Below are 18,316 nucleotides of genomic sequence, written 5' to 3'. Positions count from 1 at the left end.
AGAGGTGTTAATAGTGGAGATAAGAGTCTTTAGCTTATTCATAGTTTCATGGTCGAACCGGGAAGCTTCAGATGAGCAGCAAACAGAATCTCGTCGGTCTGAAGCATAGGAAATGCGGTTTTCTGTTGTGGATGGTTAAAACCTTTGTCTGCATGTTGTGGTGTGGATTAACAAGTTAGTTTTGCTGCTCGTCTGAAATTTCCTGGTTAGCTTGGAACCCGGCCAGAACTCTGACCACGGGACTCTACGAGTAACCTGATGGCTTTGCATCGATTACATTACTGGCAAGTATTTCATACCACTCGATGTAAAACTATCCCTTTAAGTTTGTGTTCAGAGCAGCACCTGTGAGAAGTCGGGCAGCTCCAGAACAATGCCCGTTGAGCCCGTCTGACCTGGCTGGTTGGGGATCTGTAACACCAGAGTGCCTACAGGCGGTGTGGAGAGAGGAGGAGGAGAGGCAGGACGGGGGTCAGGGAGGGGAGAAGTGGGCTGTGGATGAGAGGAAAGGTGCCGGTTGGAGCGTTCTGCTCGATGTGTCCACGACTGTTCCACTTGTTCTCTCAGTTCCGCAGGCAAAGCCTCCAGCACTGAACGGTCCACCTGTCGGTCACAGGGAGAATAGTGATTACAGGGGGGAAAAAGGTTATTTTTCCAGTAGATGCTGTGATACCTTTTGTTTTAGTGTTTGGCTCTTGGACTATTAGTTATCCAGTCACCATTTTGTTTTTGTATTTTTACCATGTTCTTTGATTTCTTATTAAAAACACCCTTGGAATCTTCCACTGCCTTCTTCGTCCTGCATTTGAGTCCTACAGTACACCCCTGTAGAGTCTTTCTTTATATATATATTATATGTATATCCCTGAATGGCCCGAATTCTCGATCCACCTTTTGACCACTCCCTTAAATCTGAGCCATCGAGTAGTTCATGTTTTTTTAAAGATTTATTTTAGCGTTTTTACAGCTTTTTTTTTATGGTCAGACATGACCGACAGAGGAGAGGGAGAACGGGAGAAGATGTGGGGGAGGACATGTGGCGAACCCGGGTTGGCCGCATAGGTCTGCTACGCAGTATGCAGTGCGCCACCCCAGTAGTTCATGTTTAAAAATTTCATGAGAATAGCTGGACAATTCAACTCACCAAACATTCCTACACACACACAGAGTTCCTACCTGTGAAGGGGAGGGAACTTCAATGCTGAAGTTGAGGCGTGTTCGAGTAGGGGTTGAGGTTTGTCTGGAAGCTGGCGGTTGTTCTTTACTCGTTCCTGGGATGGGCTCAGCGGAGGACAGGAGGTGCAGAGAGGAGGTGGACGGTGGGACTCGGACACAGGAGGTCTTCTCCGGGTCACATGTGGCGTCCCCAGCTGTAACGTCGCTGCTGGATTCTACATGACAGAAATCAACAACGCCTTAATAACCGACTCCACAATAACCAAGAGAGAAAGGGGGAAAATAAAAGATTTCGATTAAACGGCTAGACGAGTCGCACGGACGCAAACAAACCTGTAGCGTTGGACCGAGCGCTTACTCGCCGGCTCGTCAACAAGTCTTTGATGGAGCGACTCTTGGGTCCCGCGGGATCCTTGGGGGCGGAATGAGCTCCTTCCAGAAGCTGCACCTGGATACCAACCCCCCTCATCTCCTGCACCTCCAGTTTCATAGCATGGAACAGCTTGGCGACTGCAGAGCCAATCAGCTGGCCACTGTCTGTGACCTCGGCCAGCGTCACGGTCCTGGCGGAGAAGGACAAAGGGAGCATGCGGGGGTGAGCGACAGCATACGGGACAGAGTGAAGGGGTGTACACGAAAAGCCAGCGGGTGCACTCCCTGAACCCCGCCACGGAGCTGGGCGGAAGTGGCTGCAGCGCCAATTGGATCTCGGGATGAAATTTAGGAACCCGTCCAGCTCAAGAGCCAGATGGTTGGCAACAGCGACAGTTTCCTGGCTCACGGAGCTCAGTACAAAACCAACGGCAAACACACATGCTAAGGAGCCAAGCGGATGCTTCTGGTCGTCTGGTGATCTGAAGGTTCTTCCTGGTTCGATTCCAGCTCCTCCAGATTTCATGTCGAAATGTCCTTGAGCGAGTCCTCTGATCTAAGGTAAGGAGTCTATGTTACCAGTCTTGGGGTAATCAGAGCTGCATTTGCTGAGATAACAGCGTGTCCCCTATGTGTGATGTGGCTGTTTGGCTGTGATCGCTGATGAGGAAATAATCGATTTTTCAGCTCGTGTCTATAGCGTGCATACGTACACATATACTATCGATAATCTAGCGTTTATTTGAAAACGATTCATAAATAGGCAGAAAAATTACAATGTTTTTGTGTATTCTAGAATATTCCAGTAAATGTCTTTTATCATGGAATCTTTATATTTTCCTTGAAAACGAGGGCTTTTCAAAATGCTATAAAACGAAAATGAACCGATAAAAAAACAATCAGTTTCGAGAAAAACAATCCGTTTCGAACTTTCGACAATGTTGACTGCAAACGAGTCATTGATAAGCGACGGGCAGATTAGACACATAGCCATAATTTAAAACATAGATTAGGTGTTTTTAACGCTAACATTGAAGTGGATGGTGTAATTCAACGGGGTAAATCAACGTTAATCAAAGGCACTGGAAGTGTTAAGGAGGAAGTCATTTTGCATCTACAGTGATTGTGTGCAACTCTGCATATAACTACCGTCTTCAGGTTGCAGAACGGGAACATCACCTAAAGCCCCAATCCGGATTTCCTTTGACGAAGTGTGGGGTATATATTCACGTGCATTCATATCTATATCTATATATATATATATATATCTATATATATATATCTATATCTATATTGTAAATGGAAAATGTAAGGCTAAATATAGGTCTGTTTTACTCCAGTATTTAGAAACTTGACCAATGTAAACAATACTTTTACAGCCACAAAATATAGAAAAAACGATTAAAATACTAAAAAAAGCGGCTGTGTTTATCCTTGTATCGAGAGCCCAGTCAATCAACTAACGCTAGAGAATGAAAACAAGTCTTCATTCCCATCTCTGCCCAATTATTTACATTTGGATCACTAATTGGGCCTTTAAAAAGAACATCTGTACAATGCATTGCGGTGATATAGTCAGTCTCTCACCTGGCTAGGTTGTCACATATACCATGTCCACCGTATTTAGCCGGCTCCAATGGTGCTCCCGTCTTGCGAACCATGACTTTTAGTGTCACTCTGCGACCCCTAAGCCCCGCCTCCCGGAGACGCCTCTGCACCTCCATGGAAAGGTTGGTCATGAAACACTCGGCCTCATCAACCTGGACACGGTGCAGAGATCAGAGGATAAGGGAGGTTGAAACCCTGATATATGAGGAGACTATGGGACAAAAGTAATAGTGACAAACAGAATGGTGAGGAATGACAAAATGCAGAGCAGCTCGAACCCCAGTGAAGCGGATGTTGTAGTTCATCTCGGCAGAGACGGACTTCCTCTCCTTCTCGTAGTGGACCGGCCGATCGTCCAGGCCTCTGCAGAAGCGGAAGAGGGTCTGTCCGGTACGTGGTCCAAACCCCTTCTGCAGCTGAGACAGAGACAGCTGCTGGAGGTCACCACACGACCTCACACCCAGAGACACCAGCTTTCTGCCCATCACCGGCCCCACTCCTGCGACAGGGGGGGGGGGGGGGGGGGGGAGACGGGATGCCTGTTACTGTTCCGCAACTGTAAGTTACTTCCGGGGTAGGCCTGATTGGCCCCGACAGGCACGTGACAGGCGCGGCCACGCCCCGCGGCAGCCTCAGGACGCGCAACTTTCTCTGCCGTGCGGCACGCTCCGCGGCAGCATTATGTAGCAGTAATACGCCCTTTTTCACTATCCAGAAATAGCTCAATTGGCAGCGCTGCATTGGTGTGGATCCTACCGTCCGTTGCTGGCAAGTTCGATTCCCTTCAATTTTTCTTCTTTTTTTTTTTAACGTGCATTCGTTCGCTGTTACGTTTAGGCATGTTAACTTTAAGCATTGTTTCGGAGTTGGTTAAGGTTAGGCATTGTTTCGGAGTTGGTTATGGTTAGAAAGGTTAAGTTTAGGCGCTGTTAAGGAGCTGGTTAAGGTTAGAGTTTGTCTTAGAGAATGGCAATATTCTTTCGGAGTTGGTTATGCCTTATGGTTAAGGTTAGGCATGGTTAAGGTTAAGGTTAGGCATAGTTTCGGAGTTGCTTAAGGTTAAAGGGTTAAGTTTAGGCGCTGTTAAGGAGCTGGTTAAGGTTAGAGTTTGTCTTAGAGAATGGCAATAGACAGCCTATTTCCGCGTTGCAGCGCGAGGCAATAGACAGCCTATTTCCGCGCGACAGCTCAGCAGCCTCGTTGCGCGTCCTGAGGCTGCCACGGGGCGTGGCCGCGCCTGTCACGTGCCTGTCGGGGCCAATCAGGCCTACCCCGGAAGTAACTTACAGTTGCGGAACAGTAACAGGCAGACGGGACATCATATTAGGTTTCTGTGCATTTACCATTTCCTGTCAGATAAAGTAATGACTGCAACTCTGAGCCGGACCAGAAGGTGGCGCTGTATCTACCTGGCAGGCTGGTCACCGACAGGTCACTTATGAAATCATCCACTTCCTCCGACCTCAGGAAGTGCTGCCCATCCGGCTTGGCCTTGCGGGTCGCCAGCCGAGCCAGCAGGATGTTGGGGCCTGGATAGAGGGAATGAAGGCGGGACTTAGAATATAGGAATATGTCTGGACAGAGGGAATGAAGGCGGGACTTAGAATATAGGAATATGTCTGGACAGAGGGAATGAAGGCGGGACTTAGAATATAGGAATATGTCTGGACAGAGGGAACGAAGGCGGGACTTAGAATATAGGAATATGTCTGGACAGAGGGAATGAAGGCGGGACTTAGAATATAGGAATATATCTGGACAGAGGGAACGAAGGCGGGGATATAGGAATATGTCTGGACAGGGGAACACCACCCAAATTAAGAATTCCCAAAATTATGTTTTTTCCATGGCCTAAGAAAGTTCAATCAATATTTTTGAACACTAGTTACTCTCTCCCAAAGACCAAAACCAGAAAAGTTAAATGCAGCGGGTAGCCTAAGATAAATAGAAAAAATAATAATAGTGCCTCTCACCCAAATGGAGTGAACTAACAAAAAATAGACAATGGGCTACAATCCAGTACACAAATAAATAAAAGTTTATCCTACCCAGGGTTCCCACAGACATTGCAAAATGAAATTCAAATTTAAGTACTTTTCCAAGCAATATTTTTCTTTTTCAAGGAGGTCACTTGAAGGATACAATTCACTTTTAAATGCTGTTTTTTAAGCATCTTCTTGGCCTGCTTGCCAGCTAGAGCAAGCTAGAGCATCACACGCGAACAAATGAGGAAAAACAGTTGGAGCGCACGAGACGGCGACTAGTCAGATTTGATTAAAACAGAACAAAAAATAACTATTTCTTGATTCAAAACAATTTGATCATGGATGAACAAAACATTCATTACAAATGGTTGATTTGAATTTCAAGGACTTTTTAAGCGCCTTGTTAAAAAATTGACTGTTCAAGGAATTCCAGGCCTCTACTTATCTTTTTTAAATCAAGCACTTTAAGCACTTCAAGGACCTTTTGCCTACTGCAAAGGGAAGACATTACTGGCTCTCACTGTCCAGCTCAGAACCATGGACAGCGTGCCAGCCGCACACGCAAACACTGCAGCTCAGACAGAGAAGAGTGCTGGCACACACACAGGCACAACTGTGGAACAAGCAGGCTCCACTACCATGGCAAGTGTAAGGGCCACTCAGGAATTATTTTCACCAGCCATTATGACCCTGAAATGTAGTTTACCTTGGCTTGTAAGATATATAGGGGTTGGTGTTTGAACAGCACCTACATGGGTTCATGTAGCATCAGCCTGAGCTCTACGGTGCGTGTCCATCGGGTTCTTTTTTAAATTAGAACCTAATATAAACGTGCCTTTGCAGAAACAACAGCTTTGCGGATGGTAATGTATCCATCAGTTCCAAACCGTCACCCTCTTATACCTTTTCAGTCCGTCAGAACGGACACATCATCAGCCCTGTCCAACAAACGGATTTGTTGGCTCTCCCTTGTTATTCGGTCGGAACCTGAAACGCTGCCAAATTGCAGCAGTTGTATTCTTTTTAGGGACCAACTTGCTGCCTTGCCATCTTTTTTCCCCCTCCTGAGGAGAAGAGTTCACATGATTCTCAGATGTCATCTCCCAAAGCAATAGTTCAGAGAAACATTCTACTGGAGAGACAAACCGTTTATTATTAAAACTTAACCACACAGATAGTGGCGCTGAACAAATGCTCTTCATTTAGTGTTTATTATTAAAACCCAACCACACAGACAGTGGTGCTGAACAAACACTCTTAACTGAAGTGTTTATTATATATATCATGTGCAGCAGAACCTTTTAATGATGGACACTGTTACCATTTTCAAATACCACAGGATATCTTATTGCCGCAATACCACCCAACCCTAGTCTGGGGCTGCTTCATTGAAAATGAATGGGAAAGTGATTTTGTGGACCCACAGAATGTTTGCTTGAGTTTGTATCATAGACTATAAAAATAAAATGCTTGTTTTTTGTCTTTGAACATGCAGTACATCCACAGCTAAAGAGATTGGTTTTATCCGGTATCACAGTGGCTAAAAAGCTGATAGCATCACGATGGTTTCAACCGGAAAAAATGTGCCGGAAGGTCTGGACTCTTACATATCTCGATGTGATTTATCAAGAAATATCTACAGCAAGAATTTTGAGTCTCAATGAATCCAAAATGACTGTGGTTAGAAGTGGTGGAGAGAATAAAAGCTAGCATATAATGGTAGTGTCTGGTTAGGAACAAGTTATAATGGTTGGATTATCCAATGGGGGGTCCGGGAGGGGGGGGTACAAGCTAGAGCATATGTGTGTAGGTTTTTAGATAACAGGTATTAGGGGTATATCCTGTATAAGACATTTGACTAAATGGTAATTTCATTGGATATGCACTGTAATTAATGCTTGTATATCTTATCGTGTGTTGTCATGTTTGTTTATATGTTTGTTTAAAAAATAATTAAAAAAATGCTTTCATACCCAAATGAGCTGTATTCTATCGTCAGGTTCTCAGCTCTGAAACAGACAATGTACCTGTATGCTCTCCTTTACCATCTGTCACCACATGTCAACCTTTACCAACTTTCTGTCTATGTAGCAGCTCCAGACCGTTTACCTGATGACATCACGAGTTGTGTGAGTGGCCTATGAATTATGACATGTCTAGTTTCTGGATTTGGGAGAGAGTTGTTCATGTTCACTAATATCTTTGGATTGTCTAAGACCAAAGGAATAGCATTAATTCTTAAATTGGGTGGCGTTCCCCTTTAAAAGGCATACCAAGTAATTTCACCCACTAGATGTCACTAGAGCACCAGCAAAACAATGTGACGTTTACATAGAAATGCTGAACGATTGCACTCACTGCCCAAAGGTTGATGCCCAGAAACATTGCAAGCACAGCAAAATAAGAGAAAACACATGGCAGAGGGGAGGGATCCCTGGAGGTAAACACACCACCACACACACTTCTAGTGATGAATGAGAGGGATTATGTTTGTAAAAATCTAAACATAGTCAGCCCCCCCCCCCCCCCCGCGTGAATATTTTAGGCAACCAACTTGTGTTTAGCGTTTCTCTGATTGGCCAATACGCCCATGTGACCACGGCAGCGCGAGAGAGCGGCAGCGCGGAAATAGGCTGTCTATTGCCTCGCGCTGCAGCGTGGAAATAGGCTGTCTATTGCCATTCTCTAAGTCAAACTCTAACCTTAACCAGCTCCTTAACAGCGCCTAAACTTAACCCTTCTAACCTTAAGCAACTCCGAAACAATGCCTAACCTTAACCAACTCCGAAACAATGCCTAAACTTAACCGGCGAAATGAATGCACGTTAAAAATATTGCCATTCTCTAAGTCAAACTCTAACCTTAACCAGCTCCTTAACAGCGCCTAAACTTAACCCTTCTAACCTTAAGCAACTCCGAAACAATGCCTAACCTTAACCAACTCCGAAACAATGCTTAAAGTTATGCCTAAACTTAACGGCGAAAGAATGCGAATGCACGTTAAAAAAAAAAAAAATAAAAATTGAAGGGAATCGAACTAGCCAGCAACGAGCCGTAGGATCCACAGCCATGCAGCCTTGCCAATTGAGCTACCGTACTTTTCGCACTATAAGCCGCACCTGACTATAAGCCGCAGCAGCTAAATTGAATGATGTGTACATATATAAGCCGCACTGGACTATAAGCCGCATGTGTTTTAATGTTTAATTACCATATGTAAGGAGTGGAGCCTGCGGCTTAATTTGACTCAACACGGGAAACCTCACCCGGCCCGGACACGGAAAGGATTGACAGATTGATTGCTCTTTCTCGATTCTGTGAGTGGTGGTGCATGGCCGTTCTTATATTGAGCTTTAAGTTCCCACCTCTACAGAGAATGACTCCCATTGGGACACAATACTGTCGGACAAATAACATTAACTCATTTACAAGTTGTATTAAGTTTAACAAATAAGGGAACAGATAAATAACATTTCAATGCAGTAAAAAAAGCAATATTTCGATTTTCGGGTTTTGTCCACATATAAGCCGCACCGTTCTATAAGCCGCAGGGTCGAAAAATGGGGAAAAAAGCCGCGGCTTATAGTCCGAAAAGTACGGTAGTTCTGGATACTGAATAAGGGGCGGTTACTGGCATATAATGCTGCCGCGACGGAGCTCCGCTCCGCTCTGCTGCTGCTGCGTCGCTGCGGGGGCGTGGCTAGACGCAAGTTGGGCGTGGTTAGACACAAGTTGGTTGCCTTTAATATTTAGCCCCCCCCCCCCCCGGCTAATTCTACTCATTATGCCTTGAAGAGAGTGGAGGAAGAGGGCCGCGCTCGCTCACCCATGCCCACTGAGGCAGAGCAGCCCGTCCTCTCCTGGATGTCTGCTCGCATGGCTCCGGCCAGCTCCTCCGGGCTGACGCCCAACTCCGACAGCATGGCAGAGCCATCGATCAACACTTCATCGCAGCTCAGAGCCTCAATGTCATGAGTGTAACTGCGAAGAGAGGGAGAGAGCACATGGTTTCTACAGTACATGGGGAGACAGAGAGAGCATTTGGTTTCTACAGCACATGGGAGGGAGACAGAGACGGAGACGGGTGTGGTGTTGGAATAAAGGCATCTCTTTACCTGGCCAGGGTCTCGTACATGGTGAGAGCCACGTCTTTGTAGGCCTCAAAGTCATAGGGGACCGACTGCAGGGAGGGACACAGCAGCTTGGCCTTGCCAAAGAACATCCCGTTTCTCACCCCCGCCTGCCTGAGACACGAATAGCTAGTGTTAACACTACTATAGATATGGGATACAGGTACTTAATGTGGTTCAAATAGACGATGAGAAAAAGGAGGACGTGCGTGTGTGTGTTACCTGGCCTCGTAGCTACAGGAAGCGATCTCGGCCATGGAGAGTGCAGTGGTGTCCTGATCCACTCTGTTGCCGTGGGAGACGGGACTCTCTGGCGAAGGGCTTCCCTCCAGCTCTGCCCCTTTCCTCTCTGCCGCACAGAACAAGGGCGCATTCAGTAAAGAGACACGTGTTAAGTAATATGATTAGGGATTAAGGAAAGGCCTGGACGCAGGCCAGCGGGGGAGAGCGTGTGTTGGGTACCGAGAGTGTGAAACGGGCGGGGCGACGTGACCTCACCTGGCCGGGCTTGAGTGTGTTTCCGCTGGTAATACAGCTGCTCCAGTTGGGGGTTGGTCCCGGGTCTTAGGTTCACTCGACCCGGCCCGCGGCTACTGGTCACGGCCACGGGCTTCCCTGAGGAGGTCAGGGAGAGGGCTCCTATTAAAGACTACAGCCGAGAGTTCAAAGGAACACGCCAACATTTTGAGAAATTAGCTTACAGTCTTCTCCAGAGAGAGACAAGAAGATAGATACCAGTTTCCTCTCTGTGCGTTCAGTAGAAAGCCATCTGGCTGCATATTAGCCTAGCACAGCACAATGAATGGAAGCGGACATGACCGGTTAGCCTAGAGGCATTGTCCAACTGGCTTTGGGAAGTCTGATATTTCTTTCTCCAAAGTACAAACAAAGAATCCAGAGCACACCTGGGCCCTCATTCATCAACGTGGACGTAGAACATGTTCTATTTCCACACGTAAGCACAGAATGTAGAATCAGTGTACGCACAGAAATATCGGGATTCACCACACGTGCGTACGCAGGTTCTACGCACACCTGTCATGATGAATCTCACCTTGGCCCTGCGCCGAGGCTCGTGCACACTTTCACGTATTTGCATACCAAAACCGCCCCGATTAACCATATACGGTAATGGACACCCCCATGAAATGTGGAAGAATGGACTAAACCGAGGGTGTTGTACACTGTCGGATATTATACCTATTAACTTCCTAAAAGACCATTGCTGCCTGGACACCGCAAACACTAATAAAGACCATTAACCACTGTTTTGCCGTTGCCCGTTAGTGTCATTAATGCATGCTGGAATAAGAATGCCTTTCTTAATCTATTTTTAATATTAATAATTATTATAATGCAATAAAAGACAGCTCCGTCTTTTAATACACATATATTGTACAGTAACGTCAAATAAATACTACAGTCCCCGCTGAAATAAAGGTTCTGCACGCACATACCAGCAGTGATCTACAGCATAAAAGATAGCCACTTTATAATACTATTCTGAGTAGATAATTCATCTGTATCGCAACAGAGTCACGTATCTGGTCGGGGCAGGTATCATTATGTCGGGAAAATCTTTATGAAATAAACAAAAGTGAATTAAGGAATTTAAAACGAAGTTTAGCATATTAAATCGTTTTATAAGCTTATAGCTTTTTTCGTGCTGATTTGAGAGGGTCCAGCTGCAGAGCCGGAGAGCAACTCTCAGGGCCAAGATAGCACTTATACTATTTTGAGAGAGACAGCAGAGAGACAGACAGCAGAGAGACAGACAGACAGACAGACACTGTTCCACAGTGTGTGTGTGTGTGTGTGTGTGTGTGTGTGTGTGTGTGTGTGTACGTGTGTGTGTGACTACTAGTCTAATAGTAGAGACTCAGCCCCCCCCCCCCCCCCCCCCTCTGGACCACCTCCTAGTAGAGACTTCTCTAGGAAGAAGACGAAGATGAGGATTAAGGCGAGACACTGCAGGTGAATAGGCAAATATACCTTTTTTGTTGATTTTGAGATTCTGTTATTTTGCTTCCTAAACATGTCTTCTATGAAACTAGTGACAATAAGTTCAAGTTCAAGTTCTTTAATAGTTGTCATACAGAAGTACAGAATACTTTCATACAAAATGCTTCTTACTGTTACGCTCCAGAGACTGTGCTAGACAAGATAGTATCAAATAACATAATAACATAATATAGCATGAATTTAGAAGAAGAAAATGAGGTCACAGTGTTCGGTATAGACATATGTACAATGTTCTGAGTTACCATATAATATACAATACACAATACTATGCAGTGTACTAATGTACAGTACTATCTAGTGCAAAGCAGAAATGGGATGAGGTACAATTTTAGGTACAATTTACAGTAAGGTGTACGAGTTGTAGTGCAATCCTTCATCCATAAATATAAAGTGTGGGGAGTGGGTGCTACAGTGTGTTTGTTTAAAGTGGGTGTGTGCTATAAAGTGTGTGGAGTGGGTGCTACAGTGTGTTTGTTTAAAGTGAGTGTGTGCGTGTGGATGTGTGTGCTATGTGCGTTTGGTGGTTGTTGTTGTGTAGTGTTCATTCATTGTTCGTTTAGCAGCCTGATGGCCTGGGGATAGAAGCTACTTCTGAGTCTTTCTGTGCTCGCCTTGAGACTCCGGTATCGCTTGCCTGACCGCAGCAGTTCAAAGAGGCAGTTGTTCGGGTGACTGGAGTCTTTAATGATTCTCTTAGCCTTGCCCTTGCAACGCTTGTAGTAAATGTTCTGGAGGGTGGGGAGCCCCCCTCCAATTGTGCGTTCGGCTGAACGTGTCACTCTTTGTAGTCTGCTTCGGTCTTTTGCAGTGCTATTCCCAAACCAGGAGGTGATGTTGCCGGTCAAGATGCTCTCTATTGTACATGAGTAGAAGTTCTTAAGGATCTTCTGGCTGACTTGGAACTTCCTTAGGCGCCTGAGGAAGTAGAGGCGTTGTCGTGCCTTCTTCACCACACTGTTAATGTGTGTGGTCCATGTCAAGTCCTCGGATATGTAGGCTCCGAGGTACTTGAAGCTGTTGACTCTCTCAACCGGTGCCCCGTCGATGCTGAGGGAGCTGTAGTCCTTGACCCCCGACCTCCTGAAGTCCACAATCATCTCCTTTGTTTTGCTGACGTTCAGGGAGAGGCTGTTTTCCTGGCACCATCCCGCCAGGACCTTGACCTCTTCCAGGTAGGCCCTCTCGTCGTTGGCAGAGATCAGGCCCACCACCACTGTGTCGTCAGCAAATTTGACGATTGTATTGCTACTCCGCTGAGCCACACAGTCGTGTGTGTACAGGGAGTAGAGGAGGGGACTCAGAACACAGCCCTGGGGGGCCCCTATGTTGAGGGTGATGGATGAGGAGGTGCAGTTGCCTGCTCTCACCACCTGGGGTCTGCCAGTCAGGAAGTCCAAGACCCACTGGCAGAGGTCATAGCCCAAGCCCAGGTCCCTGAGCTTGGCTATGAGTATGGAGGGGACTATGGTATTGAATGCCGAGCTGTAGTCGATGAATAGCATTCTCACATAGTTCCCCTGCCTCTTGTCCAGGTGTGATGCTGCTGTGTGCAGCACATGGGATATGGCGTCCTCCGTGGACCTGTTGGGGCGGTATGCAAATTGCAGGGGGTCCATGTTGATGGGGAGGGAGGAGCAGATGTAGCCCTTTACTAGCTTCTCAAAGCACTTCATGGCTATGGAGGTGAGAGCTACAGGGCGGTAGTCGTTGAGGCAAGCAGGCTTGGATTTTTGGGTACAGGGATAATAGTGGACTTCTTCAGGCAGGTGGGGATGACAGCCTGTTCTAAGGACAGGTTAAATATGTCAGTGAATACTGGGGCCAGTTGGTCGGCACAGACTTTTAGGACGCGGCCGGGGATGCCGTCCGGACCTGCTGCCTTCCTGATATTCACTTTTTTAAAGGTCCGCCTCACCTCATGCTCTGTTACCCTGAACACTGTGCCTCCATCAGCAGCCGACCCCCCCCCCCCATTGCCGAGGCTTGTGAGCTGGTGTTGTTATTACCAGCATCAAACCTCGCATAGAAGGTATTGAGGTCGTTTGCTAAGGAGATGTCACTGTTCAGTTTGAGGGAGGCGCCTTTGTAGTCTGTCATCGTTTTGAGCCCCTGCCACATAGCTCTAGAGTCAGCTTGTTCAAACTGGAGTTCAATTTTATCCCTGTAGCGCCGTTTGGCCTCTGACACTGTCCTCCTTACGTTGTGTCGCGCCACCTTGTGGTCATTCATGTTGCCTGCCACTAGGCCGTCATTGTATGCTTTGGTGCGCTCTCTCAGAGCTTCACGGACGGATTTGTCTACCCAGGGTTTTTGATTTGGGTAAACTTTCATTTTGGTAGTGGGGATTGTTTCTTTCACCCTAGTACAAACATAGTCCAGCACTGTCTCCGTGTAGGCATTAATGTTATCTGTGTCGCGGAACACAATCCAGTCTGTGTGGTGAAACACTGACCGGATCGTCTCTTCTGACGTCAGATCCCATTTCTGCACCTCTCGCGAGACTACGGGAGTACTTTTAATTCTCTGTTTGTACTTTGGTGAAAGAAAAATTTACGCGTGATCTGATTTACCAAAGCCACTATCAGAATGAGCCTTGTAGCCACCTTTAAATTGCGTGTAACAGTGATCTAGGATGTTACCGCCTCTGGTGTTGCAAGTCACATGCTGATAGAAGTCAGGCAATACCTTTCTCAGATTGGCGCTATTGAAATCTCCCAGTACTAAAATGGCGGCGTTAACGTTAGCCACTTGTATTCTATTTACCTCGTCGTGTAGTCTGGAGAGCGCAACCTTGTTGCTGGCTTGCGGTGGAATATACACTCCGATCAGGACGATCGCCGTTAACTCCCTCGGGAGGAAGAAAGGACGACACTTGATGGTTATATATTCCAGTTCTGGGGAGCAGTGGTTGGATAATTCCTTCACGTTCGTTGGATCACTCCAATTTTTGTTAAACATGAAGGCAATACCTCCTCCACGTTGTTTACCGGACTCTGATGACCGATCCTTGCGATGGATAAAGAAGTGATCCGCTGGTTGAATTGCGTGATCTGGAACCTCCGGTGTGAGCCATGTTTCGGTGAAGCAAAGGACATTGCAGTCCCTAACGTCTCTTTGATATTGAATCCTTGCACGGATGTCATCCAGTTTATTGTCTATTGATTGTACATTGGCTAGCAATATACTGGGCAGTGGTGTACGGTGGCGTCTGGATCTCAGCCTGTTACGGATCCCAGCCCTCTTTCCTCGTCGTCTTTTCCTGGGCTCTGGGAACAAAGGGTCTGGTCCTAATCTCCGGAGAATTTCTTCAGGCCATTGATGCGGTTCGGAGAGCTGATCCAGCGAGTAATCCAGTTGGTAAGTTTCCCGTAATCCAATGTCTATGAGTGACTGACGGTCATATACATTAAATGCACCAACAGTTGGTACGCACAAGACTCTAAAAACTATAAATATTAACAAAAGTAAACAGTCTCGACGGAGCGAACAGAGAGGCAGCCGGTCGGAGCGGCGCCATCATCATACATCATACGTACATAAAACGTCAATAACACACATTTAGTTGTTCATTTTACTTCATTTTGCCTTATTGCATCCATAAATGTCCACATATTTAACACTTTGACTGCCGGGAACCGTCTTTAGACGTCTTTGCTGGCCATGCTAAAGTTGCCGGAGGACGCGTTACGTCGTCCTTATATCAATATTTCAAAAATCTGCGATCGGATTCATATGTCCCCTCCGCTGGCCTGAGATCCACCAGCAGGACCCACTGAGCTCTCTGGCGGTTCAGGAGCGCCATCTGGTGGCCGATCGGCGCAATCGCCAAACAGGATGTGGCATAGAGGTTGTCCTAGACGTCCGTAGTACTTCCGGGCGCTCGCTATAGGTCATGGGACTCTGGCTCGTCACGCTACACGGTGATCGATTGGCAATAACTCGATAAACAACATGATTTGGACGTATATACCATTATACAAGCTGGAGATGGACCGGGTAAAAATATATCCCATAATGATAAGATTTCTACTCTACGATGATCGCCCAACGGCGCGCGGAGACTGGGGTGAGTTTCAGCGTGTAACGTTACCGTCTTCGATACTAACTGCTATTATCAACATTTGACCCACATTAGATGATTGGTATAACGCTGCCCACGGAATTATAAACGCCCCCTCGCCCATCCGGTCAACATCAGATGACGTGTAGTAACTTCTAGAAGTACGTCTAGTTGGAATTTTTTATATCGCGCTGATTGCCATCAAACTGTATTTCATCATCAATATAATGCATTTGGGGCTATATATCACGTTCTGGAGAAAGCTGCAGAAAGAGATGAAAACATACTTATACATTAGACCATACTTTACTATGAATATGTGAATGAAAAAGTTTAACGTTGCTACACAATGAACAATACATATAGGACTTTGAATGGGCCCTAATAATGGCAATGTAGCAATAGAATTTAAAAAGTTATAGCCCTGCAAAGAAGGGGACTTTCTCCATAGACAAATAGCGCTGGCAATCTATGGTATATCATGAATTTAACCTTAGGCAGCCAAAGTGTTAATGGGGAAGTGCCTCATTTGCATATATAAACATAAATTTCAGAAAACTTGTCTCTACTAGGAGGTGGTCCAGAGGGGGGGGGGGGGGGGGTCTCTACTGGGAGGTGGTCCAGAGGGGGGGGGGGGGGGTCTCTACTAGGAGACTAGTGGTCACACACACACACTGTGGAACAGTGTCTATCCGTCTGTCTGTCTGTCTCTCTGCTGTCTGTCTCTCCGGCTCTGCAGCTGGACCTTGATCAAATAAGCACGGAAAAGCTTTTAAGCTCGTAGCTCCAATTTGGGTCCCAAATTGCGGTACAAATGAAGGAGGTGTCTCGGGTAGTGGACTCTAGTTAATATTACGTTCTCTCTGCAATTAGACTGCCTCTCATTCATCCCTATCTGATGCTATCTCTGAAAACAGTTCCTGCGAGCGCAGTCAGTGCACCCCATAACGCTATATATATAAACCTGCATTCATTCGGAGAGAAAGACCTATTCCACATGCTATTCAGGGTTTGACAATAATTACACTAATATCGCTATTTCACAATGAACTATAATGAATTACGGGGGTCATACAGAACACGGCCAGTGTCTTTATTTCCGCGTTGGAACGAATGCATGTACTGAGGAGCGCTTCAAGTTTCAAGTTTCTTTAATAGTTGTCATACAGAAGTACAGAATACTTTCATACAAAATGCTTCTTACTGTTACGCTCCAGACACTGTGCTAGACAAGATAGTATCAAATAACATAGTATAGCATGTAATTTAGAAGTAGAAAATGAGGTCACAGTGTTCAGTATAGACACATGTACAATGTTCGATGCAGAATAGACGTAACTGAGTTACCATATAATATACAATACTATGCAGTGTACTAATGTACAGTACTATATAGTGCAAAGCAGAAATGGGATGAGGTACAATTTAGGTACAATTTACAGTAAGGTGTACGAGTTGTAGTGCAATCCTTCATCAATAATTATAAAGTGTGGGGAGTGGGTGCTACAGTGTGTTTGTTTAAAGTGGGTGTGTGCTATAAAGTGTGTGGAGTGGGTGCTACAGTGTGTTTGTTTAAAGTGAGTGTGTGCGTGTGGATGTGTGTGCTATGTGCGTTTGATGGTTGTTGTTGTGTAGTGTTCATTGTTCGTTTAGCAGCCTGATGGCCTGGGGATAGAAGCTTCTTCTGAGTCTTTCTGTGCTCGCCTTGAGACTCCGGTATTGCTTGCCTGACCGCAGCAGTTCAAAGAGGCGGTTGTTCGGGTGACTGGAGTCTTTAATGATTCTCTTAGCCTTGCCCCTGCAACGCTTGTTGTAAATGTTCTGGAGGGTGGGGAGCCCCCCTCCAATTGTGCGTTCGGCTGAACGTGTCACTCTTTGTAGTCTGCTTCGGTCTTGTGCAGTGCTATTCCCAAACCAGGAGGTGATGTTGCCAGTCAGGATGCTCTCTATTGTACATGAGTAGAAGTTCTTAAGGATCTTCTGACCGACTTGGAACTTCCTTAGGCGCCTGAGGAAGTAGAGGCGTTGTCGTGCCTTCTTCACAACACTGTCAATGTGTGTGGTCCATGTCAAGTCCTCGGATATGTAGGCTCCGAGGTACTTAAAGCTGTTGACTCTCTCAACCGGTGCCCCGTCGATGCTGAGGGGGCTGTAGTCCTTGACCCCCGACCTCCTGAAGTCCACAATCATCTCCTTTGTTTTGCTGACGTTCAGGGAGAGGCTGTTTTCCTGGCACCATCCCGCCAGGACCTTGACCTCTTCCAGGTAGGCCCTCTCGTCGTTGGCAGAGATCAGGCCCACCACCACTGTGTCGTCAGCAAATTTGATGATTGTATTGCTACTCCGCTGAGCCACACAGTCGTGTGTGTACAGGGAGTAGAGGAGGGGACTCAGAACACAGCCCTGGGGGGCCCCTATGTTGAGGGTGATGGATGAGGAGGTGCAGTTGCCTGCTCTCACCACCTGGGGTCTGCCCGTCAGGAAGTCCAAGACCCACTGGCAGAGGTCATAGTTCAAGCCCAGGTCCCTGAGCTTGGTTATGAGTATGGAGGGGACTATGGTATTGAATGCCGAGCTGTAGTCGATGAATAGCATTCTCACATAGTTCCCCTGCCTCTTGTCCAGGTGTGATGCTGCTGTGTGCAGCACATGGGCTATGGCGTCCTCCGTGGACCTGTTGGGGCGGTATGCAAATTGCAGGGGGTCCATGTTGATGGGGAGGGAGGAGCAGATGTAGCCCTTTACTAGCTTCTCAAAGCACTTCATGGCTATGGAGGTGAGAGCTACAGGGCGGTAGTCGTTGAGGCAAGCAGGCTTGGATTTTTTGGGTACAGGGATAATAGTGGACTTCTTCAGGCAGGTGGGGATGACAGCCTGTTCTAAGGACAGGTTAAATATGTCAGTGAATACCGGGGCCAGTTGGTCAGCACAGACTTTTAGGACACGGCCGGGGATGCCGTCCG

General features: G+C 46.6%; 1 protein-coding gene across 1 annotated transcript in view; it reads right to left on the bottom strand.

The window, feature by feature from the left end:
* The window catches only part of rev1 (REV1 DNA directed polymerase), a 59,180-nt gene that overhangs the window by 4,632 nt on the left and 36,232 nt on the right, over positions 1-18,316 (bottom strand). Inside the window, exons 8-17 of the mRNA XM_084309610.1 lie at positions 9,770-9,886; positions 9,494-9,620; positions 9,257-9,385; positions 8,968-9,122; positions 4,566-4,685; positions 3,435-3,655; positions 3,136-3,308; positions 1,510-1,739; positions 1,177-1,391; positions 346-603 (exon numbers count right to left, since the gene is read on the bottom strand). Of these exons, the coding sequence (XP_084165736.1) occupies positions 346-603; positions 1,177-1,391; positions 1,510-1,739; positions 3,136-3,308; positions 3,435-3,655; positions 4,566-4,685; positions 8,968-9,122; positions 9,257-9,385; positions 9,494-9,620; positions 9,770-9,886 (1,745 nt within the window). The remainder of the gene's footprint in view (positions 1-345; positions 604-1,176; positions 1,392-1,509; positions 1,740-3,135; positions 3,309-3,434; positions 3,656-4,565; positions 4,686-8,967; positions 9,123-9,256; positions 9,386-9,493; positions 9,621-9,769; positions 9,887-18,316) is intronic.

Source organism: Notolepis coatsorum (assembly GCF_963971535.1).
Source record: "Notolepis coatsorum genome assembly, chromosome: 3".
NCBI lineage: Eukaryota > Metazoa > Chordata > Actinopteri > Aulopiformes > Paralepididae > Notolepis > Notolepis coatsorum.
The sequence above is the reverse complement of the archived record's forward strand: the minus strand, read 5'-3'. Positions and strand labels throughout refer to the sequence as shown.